At 56.0% G+C, this 17238-nt stretch overlaps 1 protein-coding gene across 1 annotated transcript in view; it reads left to right on the top strand.

The window, feature by feature from the left end:
* Positions 1-17238, top strand: part of MYO18B (myosin XVIIIB) — a 78192-nt gene that overhangs the window by 20569 nt on the left and 40385 nt on the right. Inside the window, exons 12-21 of the mRNA XM_064522433.1 lie at positions 2222-2392; positions 4056-4146; positions 7003-7195; positions 8760-8840; positions 10065-10212; positions 10756-10915; positions 11461-11644; positions 12445-12646; positions 12808-12917; positions 16610-16675. Coding sequence (XP_064378503.1) covers positions 2222-2392; positions 4056-4146; positions 7003-7195; positions 8760-8840; positions 10065-10212; positions 10756-10915; positions 11461-11644; positions 12445-12646; positions 12808-12917; positions 16610-16675 — 1406 coding nt within the window. The remainder of the gene's footprint in view (positions 1-2221; positions 2393-4055; positions 4147-7002; positions 7196-8759; positions 8841-10064; positions 10213-10755; positions 10916-11460; positions 11645-12444; positions 12647-12807; positions 12918-16609; positions 16676-17238) is intronic.

Raw genomic sequence — 17238 nt, 5'->3', positions numbered from 1 at the left:
CGTGCAAGCATCTTCGAGCAGGTGCAGAAGCCGCTGTCCAGCAAGTGCGGTAAAATTAAAACAAGTGGAAACAAAACAAATCCAAGCCTTGAGTGTCGAGGCAGTTTGTCTGCTCCAGCACAGCCCTTGATGTTCGAGGCTTTCAGTCGGAATAAAAAGCAATAGGAAAGATCGAAGGGGAGAGGAGGGGAGGGGATGATTCCCCTGAGGGTTCAGACAAGCAGGACACCTGGTCCGCAGGCAGCACTTGCAGCGGGGACAAGACGTGGTTGCCCCGTGCCCGTCCCTGTCCCCTTGGGAGCCCGGGCGCAGCACCTCGCCCCGAAAGGTGCCCATGGGTCCAGCGCTGGTAGCTGGTGAGCACCGAGGTGGGGGATGCGGCCGTCTCCTCCTCTCCCGCACAATCCCTTTCCTTTGTTGGCGGCTACTTGCTTTATTTTGAGGGCTCGTCTTCGCTGTGAGATCCAGGGCTGGCTCCTCGTTAGTCACCACCTAGAAACGCTCTGTCAGGTCTCTGGACGCCTTTGCTCCTCTGCTCCCGTTTCTGCTCGCTGCGCTCCTGTGCTCCTGACTTGGTGCCAGCTGGCTGGCTCCGGAGCATCTCTCATGCCCGGATCTGTAAAAGGATTTATCCTGCAGATTGTCTCCCTATTGATTTTAATCATTAAGCTGGAATTGCTATGCTGGATATAAATAATTTCCTTTGAAAGCACGTGTCAGCTCTGTTTGCTGATGGGGCTGAGAGGAGTGCTGCTCCCCGGGTCACAGGGACAGCAAACATTGCGGGGTCTGAGTGCGGTGATCCTGGATTTGGAGGGATTGAGTCGTAATCCCATCAGCATCCATAAGCACATCTGCTAGTTCGGTCCACCGAAGCTTTTAAAATACACAGAAAATGTTATTCATGCCTTGCTGAGCCCGCGGGATGCTGTGCGCGGGAGCCCGCGGGACTGCGTGTCGGCCAGGAGCCTCCGCGCCTGGGAGCGGCAGCCAGTGCACGGGGCTCTCCTGGGGGAGAAGCTCTCGTAGCAGGGTAGCAAGCACTGCTTTGAGATCCTCGCTACCCTCTCCTGGCAAAAAAAAAGGGAAAAAAATTCTATGCCAGGCAATTTACCCCAGGGCCGGGCTGGCCAGTGCAGCCTGAGCAGGCGGTGGAAACCGCCACCGGAGGAGGAGGCTTTCAGGCGACGTTAAGAAGGAAAGAGCCTTTCAGTTCAGTTCGAGCTGATGCTCAGAAGGGGAATCAGAGCCCTCAGAGTGAGGTAAGCGTCCAACCACATCCACTTTAATTGAAAATTAAAAGGGCAGACAATAAAGAACTGCGCAGAGCAGTAATACTGCAATAAAAGGAATTAGAAAGAAGTATATGGTTGCTGACTTACTAATGCATACAGACCGCAGGCGCGGATAGCTGTTAAACCAGCTGCAAATGCTAGAATAGCAAAGCAGAGTTTCCTGAGTTTGTGTATCGCTGTAGGTCACTTTTAGCAGCCACAGAGCCTGGCTTTCCCGAGGGCCCTGCGGTGCCAGCCGGCTGGGACACCACGCGTCCGCCTGCGGCGAGGGCCCGCTCTGCCTCGTGGAGCATTGCTGCCGGCCTCCCGCGGCGGGTGCCGAGGCTGTGCGGGTGCTGAGCGTGCCCCCGGCACCCACCCCCTCGCCCGGCTCCCCTGGACCTGCCCGCTGGCCCGAGCGCTCGCTCCCCCGAGCCCAGCTCGCCTTTATTTGTTCCTGAGCTCTGATGGTTTATGTGCTGCTAACGAGCGTCAGTGCGTGCTGTGCCGTGATTTCTGATCGAGGGTTATGTAATTAAAACCATCCAAATGAGCTGGTGATTAGTAGCTCCGCTCTGGCAGGGTCTCGCCCCGCTGCCTTGCTGCTGCCGCTCTGGCCCGTTTTTGCCCAGGCCGATGCATCCTTCCAGGGACACGTCTAGGCCGTGGTCGGGAGCTTCGTCGCTCTGAGCGGGTCGGCAATGAAAACCTGTGCTTGAAAACCGCCCGTGAAGGGTGTGAAGGCAGAGGGAGGGCAGCTGGCGTGCGCCCTGCGAGACCCCTCCTGCCTCCCCATCCTGCGCTGCGAGCAGCGCTCGTCCTTGCTGTGTTTGTTTTGGTCTTTGCTCGGGGCTGGACGTGGCCGCGGGGCAGGGAAGCGTGCCGGCGGCGGCGGGTGCTTGCGGGGGCCCGTCTGTACGCGCTGCCCCTCTCTCCCCTCCCGGCAGTCGGCAGGAAGCAGTTCATGAAGTTCGAGTGGGCGAATAAGGCCGCCGACGTCCTGGGCTGCGACGTGGAGGAGCTCACCACCGCCGTCTTCAAGCACCACCTCAAGCAGATCATCGAGCAGGTCGCGGCTCGGGGCAGCCGGCTGCCCCTGGATGAGGACGGTCCTTCAGGTACCGGCGTTTTATAGTCCGTTTTTCTTTATTTATAGGTGGTGCAGAAGTACTGCGCTCTGCCCTGGTCGTGAGCGGGCACTGGGGGAAGGTGGGGCGCTTGGCGCTGCGGGGAAAGGCAGTGCACCCTTCTCTTTTCAGGCAGTAAGATCCATTTAAATGTATTCATATTAAATAAATTGTTAGGTGTGCTCAGTGGGGTGACTGTCCTGAGCTTTGGAGCTGGCTCTGCCTGTCGCTTCCTAAGGACACCTGAAGATCCAGTGAATTCTGGTAACGTCAGGGGAAGATGAGCAGTATGGCATAGTAGTCAGGTTATTTGCCAAGAGCCCTCACTGTCTGAGAGGCCCATCTCCGAGCAAGACCTTGCAGAAGCACGAAGAGCACGGCCCTTGCAGCCCCCCCGCTCCCCTCGCAGACCGGAGCGGTGCTCGTGCCTCTGCCCGCGCTGCCGGAGGCTGGATGCCGCCAGGCCGCAGCGTCCTTGGGCCCCGACAGCCAAACCTCGCGGTTTCCGTGTGCGTGTGTCACTCGCGCTTTCTCTTCCGCGCTGCAAACCTCTCCTCCTGGGCTGGACGGAGCCAGGGACTCCTGTCAGATGGGCCCGTGCTCCACGGCGGGCCGGCAGCCTCCCTGAGCCCAGGGGAGGGAGAGGGCGAGCAGCGTCAGCAAGCAGCTATGTTAACTGTAAATATCAGGCACTTTTAAGCGGAAAGCAGAGATCATTTGGCTTAGGGCACAAGAATATCTTGCTACCTGCTGCTATCTGGGCACTGAGAAAAATTCGCAGCCGGCACCAACCTGATTCCAGTGTGCATGTGTTTTTTTTCTCTCTTTCGTGATGATATTTTTCTTTTGCAAATTTGTTTTTCCCCTCTGCGTGTTTGCAGCCGGGGCTCGTGGCTCTCCGACATTTGCTGCAAAAAGGACTGTCGTGTTTGCGAAGGGTGCAAGGAGGTTGCCTGTTCCCTAGCAACCGGCTGGATTTCAGGGTTAAAGAAAGACCATGAAATGCTTTAAGAGCTCCCTCCAGGAAAGGAAGAGGAAGGGATAAAGGGAAAAAAAATAGCAAAAGGGCAGCTGGCCGGGAGCTTCCTTCCACCGTGCTCACAAATGAAGCAGCGCTGGTGCCGTGCTGCATGTGCCCGTGTGGCTCGGGGAGAGCCGGATACGTGCGGTGCCGCGCGCCAGCACTTGACAAACTGTTGCTGAACCAGTATAAAATTCAAACTAATGCATGGACCTAATTTGCAGAGGCAGATCCAGCGCGCACACGTTGGGGAGAGTATGAGATATCGCCCAGCTTTAAGGTCAGCCTTTCCATGCCAGACTAGTCTTGGCGACTGAATTATAGCCGGGCTGCCACGGGCTGTGCTGATAGAAGCAAGAACTTGCAGCGCTTGCCCTTAATATGGTGATGGTTTTATTTCCTAAATATAAATTAGGCCAGGAGCACCAGAGGGACTGAAGGTATACACCTGGGTTTTTATTGCTGGTGTGACTGGAGTTAGGTAGCACCTGCCAGGCAGAAATTAGGAGCAGCTCAGGTTATCTTACCCTGAGAGCAAGGGAAACGCCAGCTACGGATTGTGTCTCAGGCAGGTTGGACTCAGCGGGAGCTAAATGCCGTGTCTCTGTCTGCTCATCTCTTTGCATGCTCTAGGGCCGAAGATGACGGGCGTGGAGTGCGTGGAGGGGATGGCTGCGGGCCTCTACGAGGAGCTTTTCGCCGCCGTCGTCTCCCTGATCAACAGGTACGGGCGCTGCCGGGGCCGGTGCCAGCGGTGCCTCTGCGCACCCAGAAACAAGGCACGTTCACGACAGCCGCTGCTAACGTGTCCTTCTCCCGGCACCAGCGAAGAGCAGCCTTTACTGGGAGCTCTCTGGAGAGATGCATGTAGCAGGCCACCGCTGCCTGCTGCAGAAAGGTTTTCTGAAAATATCTGTATCAGAGAGTCTGCTGGCAGATTGGGATCTTCTGTGGGCCCCTGGTGAGCTTGGCAGCCTGGACCGAGCGTCCCCAGAGAGCAGCAGTTAGGTGCTCAGCCCGACTGGGTGTTGCATGGGCCTCCTGTCCCTCCTCCCTGCTCTTTGCCTGCTGGCTCTGGCCTGGGTCACCCGTGTGCCAGGTTGTTTCTTCTCTCCTGAGCGCCTTCATGGTGGGACGAAGCTCTGAGCTATTTGCAGTGTGCGGGGCCGGACCCGGTGTCTCGATGCCCGTCTCCGGTGCGCTGGTATGGCACTGCGTCCCGGGCTGCCAGCTGCTTTCGGCTGCCCTGCTTCGCTCCGAGTGCAAGCCTGACGTTCCTGAAGGTGGAGGCTTGTGCTGCAGCGAGGCGTATCTTCTGCTGGCGTGCAGCCGCAGCAGCCTCGCCGCCTTGCTTGCGCCTGCTCTTGGCTCAGCGCCTCCCCAGCTCCTCGGGAGCTGAAACCTCCATGCCCGTGGTGTTGGCGGCCAATTAGCACGTTTTCTGCTGCAGCACACACCTCTGTCAGATGCTCCTGTTCTGGAGACACTTCCACTAATCTCATTTCCCAGTAGGCAGCACAGTAAGTGTAAATATCAAGCAGCTAAAATCAGAGCATTGCAGCACTGAGAGATGCAGCTTGTTTACTTATTAATAATAGATGTGACTTTGCAGATTGAAATCAAGGTTACCAGTATGTACGGAGCAGTAAACCAGTCGGGGAATCCCATGGTGAGCCATGCAGATGCTTGCTAGGAATTGCTTCTTGATAAAAGCTTGATTGCAAGAGAGGATCAAAATACCCAAAATTAGAGGGTCTGGCACCAGAGATGCTTTATCAGTCTGTTTGTGTCCTGTTGTCTGGGGACTGGTGAAGCTCAGCAAGTCTTATTTTTCCCTGTTTCCCTGGGATCACAGCAGCATGTCCTTGGTCTCCTTTCCATCTCAAGAGTCAGGACAGGAAGGATATCCTCTGTGGTCTGATGTCTCCTTCTTCAGCTGGTGTAAATCTGAATGATCTACTCAAATGGAGTAATTTAATAGTGGGGTAAGAGAAGAACCAGGCTCCCAAACCATTTAGTTTTCTTAACTCTGGTTCACAACTGAATTCCTCAAAGTCAGCATCCACATCAAATCTGGTGATTGAAAATACCCTACATCATTGTCACAGGTTTATTTCAGCCTGCAATTGAATATTTTCTATTTTAACTTACAACAACCAGATTTCAAAGGGAAATTGCTGTAAGGTCTTAGCAACAGCATCAGCATCATAAGAGCAAAATATTGCTGGTTCTCTTGAATAACAGCATTAGCTCAGAAGATATATCCTATGTCCTATCTTCCCTTTAAAGCTTGCTTTGCTTTTCCTGATTTTATTTTCCAAACCAACCTACCAAATTCTTTTAAACTGTTGCAACAAAGATCGTGTAGGTCCAAGTGAAAACATATGTTTCAGTGTAGTCAGGAAAATGTTATTTTCCTCAGCGAGTTGATAATGATTGTGAACTTGAATTGCTTTCAGCTTCTGCAGCACCAGAAGGCAGCACACGCTGGTGTTGCTGCAGGAAGGTGCCGATATGAAATTCTTTAAGCGATTCCTAAATACATTTTTGTTTCTTCATTCAACCTTGTACTTTCATCGAGGCGCAGGAGCCCTCAGTGGCCTGCGCCATGTAGAAGAAATGCATCTTCTTAAATCTCACCCGAGTGCACTGCAGAGGGCTGCCTGCCGGCAAGCTGCTGCAGGAGGAGGTGATGGGAAAGGCCGAGGAGCTCTGCAGCCGGTCAAGTGCGGAGTAACGCGATGTGATGGCTGTTTCAGAAGTGCTTGTTAAAAACAATCTCAGAGATTTCTCAGGGTCGTGCTCCCATGCTGCTCTGATCTGAAACACTGGGAACGGCTGCAAGCAACATTTTGAGAAGTTGTAAACAGCATCTCTTTCTCCCAAGAACCGACTTGATGCCTATTCCTCAGATTGCGCCTGTTACCGTCTGCATTTCCAATTATAGATTTCATCAAGTACTAAAAATTGGCAGTCTTCTCCTGTGCAAACACCATATATGTCATGGTCCTACAATTTGTGTTTTGGAAACTCAGCTTGTCGTCAGCGTTGGCATCACGTGTCAGTTTAGCCACTTCTCAAATCAACTGTTCTATCAAACCTAATATAGTTGGATCAAGACTTAGTACTTTAAATAAGTAGAGTGTCAGGACAGGAACAAACGTGGAAGGGGATGCATCTCATCCTGTCGTTAACAACTTCATGCTGAATGAGTTCAGCATTCATTAAGCCAGGTTGGGAATAGCCCATGCCGGGCGGGCTGTGTCTGGGCTGGGAGAAGCTGCTCAGCTGGAGTAGGTCGAAGAAGATGTGGGTGAAACTCAGGCTGTGAGGTACAAGAGAAGAAAATGTGCTGCGTGGCTGTTAGTGCTCCCTGGCTGGAGACGTAGGCAGGTGGTGTCCGACTGGGTGGCTGGAGGGCGGAAAGCGCTGGGATGGTTGCTGGTACTGGAGTGACCTCTTGGAATGGTGCTGATGAAGGGATACGCACGCTGGGGAGGAGACGGCGGCTCTATGAAAGCCGGACTCAGGTGTGTGTCTGTGGGTAAAACCCCTGTGCTGTGTACTGCTGTTTCCTCAGGTCCTTTTCGTCCCACCACCTCTCCATGGCTTCCATCACGGTGGTGGACACGCCTGGCTTTCACAACCCGCGGCATCAGAGGAGGGAGCGAGCGGCCACTTTTGAGGAACTTTGCCACAACTACGTGCACGAGCGGCTGCAGGCCCTCTTCTACGAGAAAACGTTTGTCTCTGAAATGGAGCGGTACAAAGAGGTGAGGCCCAAGGGCCGGGTTGCCCTAGGAGCCGAGGCCGTGGTCCCAGCTACGCATCGGCCAGAGCACCCCTCTTAGCCCTGGGGGCACGAGCTTGGCATTTGGCTCCACGGGGCCTTGTCCCCTGCGGTGGTGCGGCTCAGTATCTCCGTCAAGGGGCTTGAACGGGAGGAGAGTTGCAGAGGTGCTGGGGATCTGAACTGGGAGCCAAGTCTCTCTTGCCCCCCAACGGCCCCAGGCCTCTTAGATCATCATGTATTTCTTACATGCTAGAAATGCCAGGCTGTCTTGGGCATCTGTTTGGGCAACCTTTTCCAGCTCAGAAAGCTTTGAACCCTTCTATTGATGCAGCTGAGTTTTTGCTAAATTTCTTCAGGTGTTAAATAGAGAATAAAAAGGAACATGGTAAATTACTGCAGAAATAAACTGCTATAAAAATCTATAAGCAGAGATGAACTTACTAGGCATTATTAGGCATACTTTAATACCTCTAGCTTTGGAAAAACAGTTGAATTCCCATGGCTTAATATTCACACAGCACCTGAGCCAAGTATACGTGTGCTCTTCAGTAGCAATGAATATGTAGTTGCTGACCAAGCTTGAAATGAAAGAGGAATTGGCAAGGCCGCATCGCCTTGCGTGTGCTGCTGGCTGAGGACGGCAGCCCAGGCTGCTGCAATGGGTTTATCCGTCAGCCATGTGAGTGCAGCTTGGAGCCTGAGCCCAAATGAGCTGCGTTCCTCGCAGAGCTCAGTCGCCAGTGGTGCCCTTGGTGCAAAGTGAAATTCAGGCCCAGCTGCTGGTTTGTGCTCCTGCATGTACAGGCTGCAGACGTGAATCCCTGAGCAGAACCTCTCTGTGTTACCATGGAGAGAGATTAAAGCTTTGGATTTTGCTGAACATCCCCCGTTTGCACTTGAGCAAGGATCCCCTTACCTCGCAGCTGCCTTTGGCCCGGGTGGCTCGTTGGGGCATGGGGTCAGAGCGGGCTCGTGGGCAGATGCTCTCGGAGGAGCTGCTGCCTCTCCTCGAGAGCGGCGTGCGCCCGGGGCCCGGCTCAGGGACCAGTGGCAGGAGCGAGGGCTGGATTTAATGTCACTGGTGGGGAAGGTGCAGTGAAGACCTGCAGCACCCAGAGCTGGGCAACATGGAGCTCACCTGGAAGTTCTCCATTTAGAAAGGGAAATTTAATAAAAACAATGGTGAGCCTTCAAGCTGCAAATTAAATAATTGATTATTTTCTTGATGCTTTCTTGTTAAGTCTTCAACTTTTTTTTCATATCCATTATTTATGCAACTTGTCTGATGCTCACGGAAGTGCTGCAGAAACCCTTTGAGTGCAGTGGTCCTGACAGCCCTCCCCGTGATGGCAAGTGTGGCTGTGCCACTGCTGTCACTTCAAAGATGTCTCACCGGGAGCGCTGCTCAGCCCGCGTCAGATCCCGCGAAGCAGAGCAGGACAGGCACAGGCACCTTCTTCTTCCCCCTGCTTGCAAGTGCATCTCCTCTTGGATTTCACGTGTCAGATCATGACTGAAGTGAATTTTTAAATAATGTTTTCCAGGAAAATGTTGAGGTGTCTTTTGATCTTCCAGAGCGCTCTCCAAGGGCCACGCTGTCCGTCATCGATCTGAACCCATCACAGGTAATCTGTCGCACTAACCAGAGCGGTGACTTACTGCTCTGTCCATGCTCGTGTCCGTGCTGGCTGTCAGTCTGGCACTTCACAAGCACCTTCCTCCCTCCCAGAGGAGTGAGGATTTCCTGAGGCAGAGGGAGACACCGCGATCCCTCGTGATGTGTTTGGCACAAGCAGAACAGCTCCTAGGGCATTACAGGGAAGGGCGTTTTAAAACACATTTTAGTGCTGGTGCAGGCACAGTTGATAGTCCCTGGCACGAGGTCTGTATGTCTTGGGGTGTACAGCCGGGTCACCCCAGCCCGTCTCTCCTGCGCTCTGTTCAGGCCGGTGGGAGACGCTGGGCTCGCGGCACGGCCCAGCACCGCTGCTCGCCGCTGCCTGGGAGCCGCGGCAAAGCGGGCTGGGGCAGAGATGCTGGCAATGTTTGATGCAATGGGTTTCAGCTGGCTACACAATCCCAACTTGTCTTCTCTAGGTGGCTGAGCAGCCATTGCTGAATTGTTATATACGCACCCGGGTCAGGCTCGAACTGGTGACCTGGAAATGAGAAATTCTGTATCGCAGTCACAGCCGATGCCCTGATTCAGCAGCTCTCGGTGCCTCGGGAGCTGGCTGTAAGCTGTTGTGCGTAGTTCTGGGACAAGGCTCGGCGTGCAGAACGGCGACAGTGCCAGCAGAGCTCAGGCCACGTCTGTCGGCCGGGATCAGAAGAGAAGTGGCTGCTCATGCACGGGGCCCCTCGCAAGGGTGCTTTAGCAATAGGCTTCCCAAGAGGTCGGCCCTACAAGTGGGCTGTAGCTAGCGGTTAGTCTGTTGGTCATAGGGTTAATCGTCCATCAGGAAGGCAGTTTGGCCTGTCTCGCCGCTTCTGCAAGGCGCGCTCTTGCATATTTATGTGCCCTTTCTGGTCAGATCCAAGTGGGCAGTCCTCCATCCTGGGTGCCCTTTCCAGTCTGGCAGCAGAGCCAGGGCTGACTTGGCTCTGCAGGACGCAGCGTCCTGCGGAGGGTTTCATGGGTGATGTCCAGAGCTGGAGCAGGCCAGGAGGCTTTCCTGAGCCTGGTCTGGCTTGTCCGAGGCAGGAGAGACGGCTGGGCAGAGGCTGCTTCCCTTCCCAGGAGCTGGCAGCGCTGGGCAGAGCTGGCGCGTCTGCGGGCCGGAGTTGCCCTGCCGCTGGCTGCCCTGCCGTGCCTTTCTCCGAGCCCTGAGGGGCTTTTCCTTCGCTAGCCGCAGGCGCTGCCCGGCGGTCCGGCCGCCGGTCCCCGGGGGCTGCTGTGGATCCTGGACGAGGAGGTGCTGATTCAGGGCTCTGGGGACAGTGCTGCCTTCGACCGCCTGTGCTCCTACTTTGCCAAAACAGGAGCTGACCCGGAGGGTAAGGAACGCGCGGGGCGGCTTGGCAGCTCCCTAGGTCTCCTGGCTGCCTTGCCTTTGGCATCGTCCTTCAGCTTTGGAAACTTAAAAAAAACCCTATGCAGTAAATTAAATATCTCGCTGGGCTTTTTCCTCTTGGGTGGTTCTGGTTTCCTAAGAAACACAGCTCTGAGCTTTCTCCAACCAGCAAGATAAGTGTGGGCTTCCCAGACTCACTCCTGGGACTCTGCCTCAGCCGGGGCCGACCGGCCTTTCTGCCTCTGCAGCTGCTCAGATGGCAGCTGCTGACGGAAACGCCTGGTTGGGATCCGGGCTTGGACGTGGGGGAGCTGGTGCCTCGGTGCACGGTGCTGCAGGGCGATCCCTGCACCCTCCACTGGCCGAGGCTGCAGGAGCTCTTCCCATGCGAGGTCACCTTGGAGCAGGGCCGGGGGGACCAAGCCCAGGAAACTCCCTTTTGCTTCAACCTCTGCAGACCTCTCTAGCGTGCAGCCACGTGGCTATTGCCCAGTAACCTCCTCTTGCTGTTGTGTCGCTCTTGCAGAGGAACGCTACATGCGCAAGTGCGAGCAGGTGCTGCAGTTTGAGATCTTCCACCAGCTGGGCACAGACCCCGTTCGCTACGACCTCACGGGCTGGGTCAAGAAAGCCAAACTCAACTTGTCAGCACAAAACGCCATCCAGGTCCTGCAGCAGTCCAAGGTGTAAGTATCAAGGCAGGTGCCTTGGGGATGTTTAAAATGCAGCACGAGGCCCAGGGGTGTTAAACAGGGCTGCTCTGCTCAGGGTCTTGCTCACCACAGCAGCCGCTCGGGTTTTCATTGCTGCATCTAGAAACCTTGTAAACTAAATTGGAATTGAAATGTAATCAAGCTGTTACGGATGTCTCCACGTACGTGGTAAATTTAACCTTCTGTTTAAAGACTTTCAGCTTCTTTTGTTTGGGCTTCAATTCGGGAAAGTTTTAATAGCTGTGAACAGCTCGGTGCCCGAGCCAGGGATAAACGGCAGATGGGAAGGTGCCTCTGCTCCCTTTCTCTCGCCCGGTGCGGGCTCTCGGCAGACCCTCCCAGGAGCGTTAGTGCAGCGGGGGCACTGCCAGGCCTGTGCTGGCGTTGCAGGGAGCAAAATAACGCACAGTCCCCCTTTCTCTTCCCCTTCCAGAGGACTATTAAACTTGTTGCAAAGATGGTTTCCCGTGCATCTCTGCAGCTCTGTCATCCTTGTCTCTCTGTTTCGCTCCCGACAGAAACGCTCTGAAGGACCTGTTCCTGCCGCGGTCCAAAATGCCCCTGCTTTGCCGCTCTGTGGCAGGTCTGGAGGGATATTCCCAGGCGGTCCTGCAGCGAATTGGCTGCGTGAGGAAGACCTTCACCAACAGCTTTGCCGCCGTGAAGAGGAAATCCGTGTGCGCTCAGCTCAAGCTGCAGGCGGTGAGTGCGGGTGCGGGGACGCGGGTGCTGTGCTGGGCCTCCGGGGCGGGCATCGGCACGGCTGCCCCATTGCGCGTTCAGCACGGGCAGCGGCAGCCCCGGCTCTGCAGGGTGCCCGGGGCCCAAACCTCCCACGCCAGCGGGTGCCGGGCTGTGGCTGCTGGTGCAGCTCGACCTGCTGCGGGTGCTGGTGGCCAAAGAGCCGCTTGGAAACGTTTGTCCCTACAGGAAAGCGTTCCAGAAAAACAGACCATAAAGCAGATTACATGTGCACCTGGCTGGGCCGGTGTTTAATCCTTTTAAGCGCTGAGGAGACTAGCCCACCATGCTGGTTATGTGCCAAGCTCCTGTTGATCTTAGTAGTAATTAGGCGCCTAAATTCTCTCGAGGAGACAAGCTTTAGCCTCTGTAGACTCGTCTGCCGGGCTTCCTTGGGATGCTGGATCTCCCTGGCAGAGCTCATGGGCAAATCCCTGCCCAGAAACCCTGAACCCTCGCAGGAATAAGCCCATCTGGTAGCTTTTTCTAACCCATTGGCCTGTCAATGGAAAGCGTAGGACATCTGGGGAAAAGGCATAGCTCAGCATTTGTGACTCGCCTCTCAGCTCCACGCCTGGGGCAGAAACCGCTGTTCCTAATTGAGCAGATGAATTTCTCGTGCTCTGAGAATAGTTCCTTTACGTGCCCTTTAAACCCCGAGGTGGGCGGAAAGGGGGTGTTGGCCCATCTGACCCCATGTGCTGCCCCTTTCCCCGCTCCCTCCACCCCGACGCCTTCGCTGACCTCTGGTTATCTGGCAGGACGCGCTCACAAACCTGCTCAAAAGGTCCCAGCTGCACTTCATCCACTGCCTGGTTCCCGGAGCCGGGGCGGACGGCGAGGACGGCGCGGGACCTCAGCCCCCCGCGCCGCCCGACGGAGACCTGCGGCTGGACGTCCCGGCCCTGCGAGCCCAGCTGGCGGGTGCCCAGCTGCTGGACGCCGTGCGCCTCTACCGCACCGGTGAGCCCGCTGGGGCGGGTGGGCTCGCGGGGTCCTGCCCCCGTAAGGGGTAGCAGCCGCGTTCCCCGCTAGCTGCACGACTTCCCGGTGTTGCCACGCAGAGGCCGTGCTCCCGGGGCACGCGGCCCCTCTCAACGCTCCTGCCCTCCTCCCTGTCCCAGGTTACGCGGATCACCTGCCCCTGACGCAGTTCCGGCGCCGCTTCCAGGTGCTGGCTCCGGAGGTGATGAGGAAACACACATCCGCCTACGAGGTGCCGGACGAGAGCAAGGTGCGTCCGGGGCCCGGGCCCGCGTGGCCGCAGCAGCGCGGTGCTGGCCTGGAGACGGCGCGCTGTGAGCTAAGAGCCCCTCTGGGGCTCCGCCAGCAGCTGGGCTTTTTGTGCCCTGCCTAATGCAATCAGGACTTTCTGTGCAATTAGGAGCAATTACTGGCGCTCCCTCGTGACAGACGGTCCCTGCTCTGGCAGTCGGCGTAACCCGCACGTGCATGACGCTGGCCCTCCTCTCTCTCCGAACGGCTGGGCTGGGCCAGCATCTCCCTGCGCTGCTGGTGTGGAGCAGCTTCCTGCCTCCCCGCCTTATCTATCCGTTTGGTGACAGAGATAAAGCGAAAAGGTCGATATTGTTCCTTCCGCGACTGCTGGGGCTGTAGAGCCCCTGCCTGCGGTCTCTGAGCCAGCGGAGCCGGTGTCTCCCGGCAGCCGTGGGCGATGCTCCCTACCCCAGCGCCCGCCTGGGCTGCAGGGCTGCCAGGGCAGGGGTGCACATCTGGGCAGCTGTGGATGAGGGTGCCAGCCCCCAAAGCTGCGGTAACGGCGCTGGGAGCACCGGTCCCGGGGTTCTTAAGTGCGTGGCTGTCTTTGGGAGCTGGGGGTGAGGGAGAAGAGATACGTTCAGCGAGGCTCAGGCCGGCGTGCCAGGGTTGGCGGGGCTGCCGAGAAATGACGGCCGGGTCCAGGAACCTGCAGAGTCAGCCCGTCTGCTCGGGCACGGATCTGCCAGCGCTCAGTATTGATGAACAGGAGCTTCAGCCCTTACAGGGGCTGGTAACGGCCTCCCTCCCCGCATTGCTGCTGCCTCTGAAAAGCAGTGGGCTCAGCCGTGTAGGGACCATGATGCATCTCCGATTTTCCCTCCGAGTTCTTGCAATACAGCGATTTAATTCATTGCCAATGTATAAAGCGGCCTCATTTCCTCCCTGTGGTTCTCGTCTAAAGCAGGGGATTAATCCCTGGGAGAAGAGTGACTCGGTTGGTGCTGCTCTCGTGCACCTTCCTGCAGACACTCTGCTGGAGTCACGGTCAAGGTGCTCGCGCTCGACCAGCCCCAGCGCGCAGCTGAGGGAGGCTCGGGCTTGCGGGGGGAGCTCACATCCCGCTCGTCCTCAGCCTTCCCCATGGGACTGAGAGCGGAGAGACCCGAGGCCTCTGGCAAGCAGCTAGGCTGTTCCTGGAATAGCAGCAAAGCTCTGCTTTTAGTCCCCCTCAGGACTGTGTTTTTGCAGATGCAGTTAACGTTCCCCGTGTGGGCTGCGTTTGCCAGCGTTACTGCACCGTGGAGAGGACTTGGAGAACTCGGCCTGGAAATGAAGCCTGCTATTACTCCTTTTTAATACCCAAGAGCAAACTGCTTTGAAATTCCTGCTTGCTCAGAGCTGGCTGATGCTGCGGCTCCCGGGCTGCCAGCCTGGCAGGGCGGATTCGCGGGGCAGGTCACGGGCGCTGCGCGGTGGAGGCGCGTGGGCAGCGGAGCACGCGTGTCCCTTGTGCCCAGCGTGGCCGTGCCCCTGTCCCTGGCCCCGGCAGGACACCGCTGGCAGAAGAGGACGGGGATAATTTAAACATCGGCTTTGGTTTTCCTCTCTGTTTGCCTCCGCGCCCCTGGCCGAGCCCCCGATTGTTAGGGGGCTCAGGGCTGCTCGGGGGGGCCGGGCTTTCCAGGGCTGTGGGAGGAGATCCAGGATGGCGCGTGCCGGATCCCCAGGGATTGCCTGGCAATTCCCACGGACCGGCCCTCCCGCGCCTGCAGGGACCTGCGGCCCGAGGCGGCTCCTTGCCTCGTGCCAAGCCTGCGAGCCGATGAGCTCAGGAATGAGGGCAAAGATTTTATTTACTCGCCAGTTTTGTTTGCTTCGTTATAAATTTGCCATGAAAAGCGAGGCAGCCTGCCCCGTGCCTGTACCAACCTCTGCGGAGGCTGCCGAGCGCTGGGGCGGGCAGAGCCGAGAGGAGATGAATTAAACATGAGCACGTGCGCTGCTGTGCAAACTGCCAGCGAATGTGTGCAAACTCAGTTAAGACCTCAGGATTTAATAAGACAAGTCTGACAGTCGGAAAAGGTCAATATTGTTATTAAACGCTGTAAGGAGGCCGAGGGTGCCTCATCAGCAGCGGGTGAGCAGGAGATTTGAAAAATCCCATCCTCCCCGGAGCTTGTTGTCACGCGGGTTTGTTAGCAGAGTGCTTTGCCGTAAGCCGCCTTAGCGGGGCCGCCGGAGCCCGCGGCGCTTGTCCTCGGCGTGTGCGTCGCGGGGCGGGGGGGTCCAGCTCCTGCTATGGGGCTTTGTCCCCCGCTAGCCGCGGCGGAGGCCCACCCTTGGCACGTGCCATCGCCGGTCTGTTCCCTGGAGCGCGCAGCCTGGGACTTTGCTCCGAGCGCGGCATTAGCAGGGGATTTTTGTTGCGGTTTCTGTAGCTCCAGGGTTTTCAAATCCTCTGTTTGCCCAGGCAGCGTTCGCTGCCTTGAGGAAGCACGCGGGATTTCTGGCTGTTGCTTGTACCGCTGCTCTCGCGCGTTGGGCTGAAGCTCGAGGTGATTGAATTCAGGCTTCTCCTAAGGCTCGGGAGGAATCCCGTGTCGGCGCCCTGCCGGAGGGCTCGGCTCCGCGCTAGCAGGCTGCTTCCTCGGGTGGGATTTGGGATGGAAGCACAAATCCTCCCCAGCTCTCTCTCCAAGAAGGGAGGCCGTCAGTAACGAAGCTGGAGGGAAGCGGCTGTCTGTTTTCATTCTGTGCCCTAAAAATTTTTGATTTGGGGAAATCATCTACAGCAGCTTTCTGGAAACTGAATTGTGTCCTTTTTTCCCACATTTAGGAAACAACTGTCTTGGGAACGTATGAAGTAGTCAAACATACTTGTCAATGTAACACGTTTTTCGAAAAAAATAGTAGCTGCTGGGTTAATATTTTGTTTACTGACATGTCTCATGAGATCTACCGATATCTTTTAAGGGTTCTCAATGATATTTCTGTGATAAATCCTAGGCTGGAGAAGTGCATGTGGACTCAGGTTGCATTGCAAACCTGAACAAGAGCTGAGTTTAATGAGAGAGTTTAGGTGTGGGACCCTGAGCAAGTCTGGGGCCTGGTCTTTAAGCATCACCGATGCAGCTGCCGTTATTGTGGTCGGAAATCAAGTTGGTGGGGTTGGAGCTGAAAGCACTGGAGGATATTTTTGGTTGGTCTGTATTTTGTATAGGGATGATAGAGTTGCTCACACTCCCAAATTAAATAGAAACTTAGAAAAAAGTTCCTTCTGATATTTCCCAAATCTGACCTGTGCTGTTGGACTGGTCTCCCGTTCTGCGTGTTTGCTGCTGGCTGCACAGCGTGGGAGGGCTGGGGGCGGGGGGGAGGCGAGGAATGTGCGCGTGGGCTACGGGGGCATCGGGGCTCCTCCGCGCACGATGCCCAGGGAATATTGCTAAGGAACCTGCTCGACGTGTCTCGCAAGCAAACTCGTGGTGCCGCTGACGGGCTGAAATCTGTCTGCTGGGTGATCACGCTGCGTTTTTTCTCCAGGATCTAACAATTATTCTTCTGTCTGCTTCAATTCTAAAAGAAAAGTCCCCGTCCCTGCGTGTCCACAGGCTCTGCCGTGGCTCTGGCACGCGCAGACCGCGTTCGTCCCCCGCGCGCGAGTGCAGGGCCTGGGTAACGCCTGCACGTGTTCCTCCTCCGCAGGCGATAGAAGAGCTCTTCCAGGCGCTCGATCTAGAGAAGAAAAGCATCGCAGTAGGACGCAGCCAGGTACGGTGGCTAAAACGTGTGCTTCTCCCCTGGTACCACTGCGTATGAGCACAGCCATCCCAGCCAGGCACTGCCAGTTATCCTGAGCTTCCCAAAACGAGGAAAAGCATCTCCTCTGCTTCCCGCTGCAGAGCTTCCCAAAGTGCCCCGCTGGCTGATGGAGCAAAGCCTCGGTGAAAACTGGGGAGGAAGGCTCCCAATTCCCATTTGAAAGCATTACCCTAGGTAAACTGCATACCGAATCATTGAAATCCAGCTCCTACTGGCATTTAAGTACCTAATTACCTTTGATTTCCCACTGAAATAAATGGCACTTGGGAAGCTCATGGTCTTTAAGGGGTTGGGGTTAAAAGGCTGCTGAACTGGGCACCTGCAGATGTAATAGTTGTCACAGCAACAAAATACGAACTTAAAGCTGATAATCTCAAAGAAGAATTAATTTTGTATGCATGCTTGCCTTTAGCTCTTGGAGTCTATAAAGAAAGAATTCATGGAGCAGTTCCGTGAAGCAACATAACTTTCTTTCATCCTGCGTGCTGCAGTTTGCAATTATCTCTTCTATG

This window comes from Dromaius novaehollandiae, chromosome 17, assembly GCF_036370855.1.
Source record: "Dromaius novaehollandiae isolate bDroNov1 chromosome 17, bDroNov1.hap1, whole genome shotgun sequence".
In the NCBI taxonomy this organism is placed as follows: Eukaryota; Metazoa; Chordata; class Aves; order Casuariiformes; family Dromaiidae; genus Dromaius; species Dromaius novaehollandiae.
The sequence above is the reverse complement of the archived record's forward strand: the minus strand, read 5'-3'. Positions and strand labels throughout refer to the sequence as shown.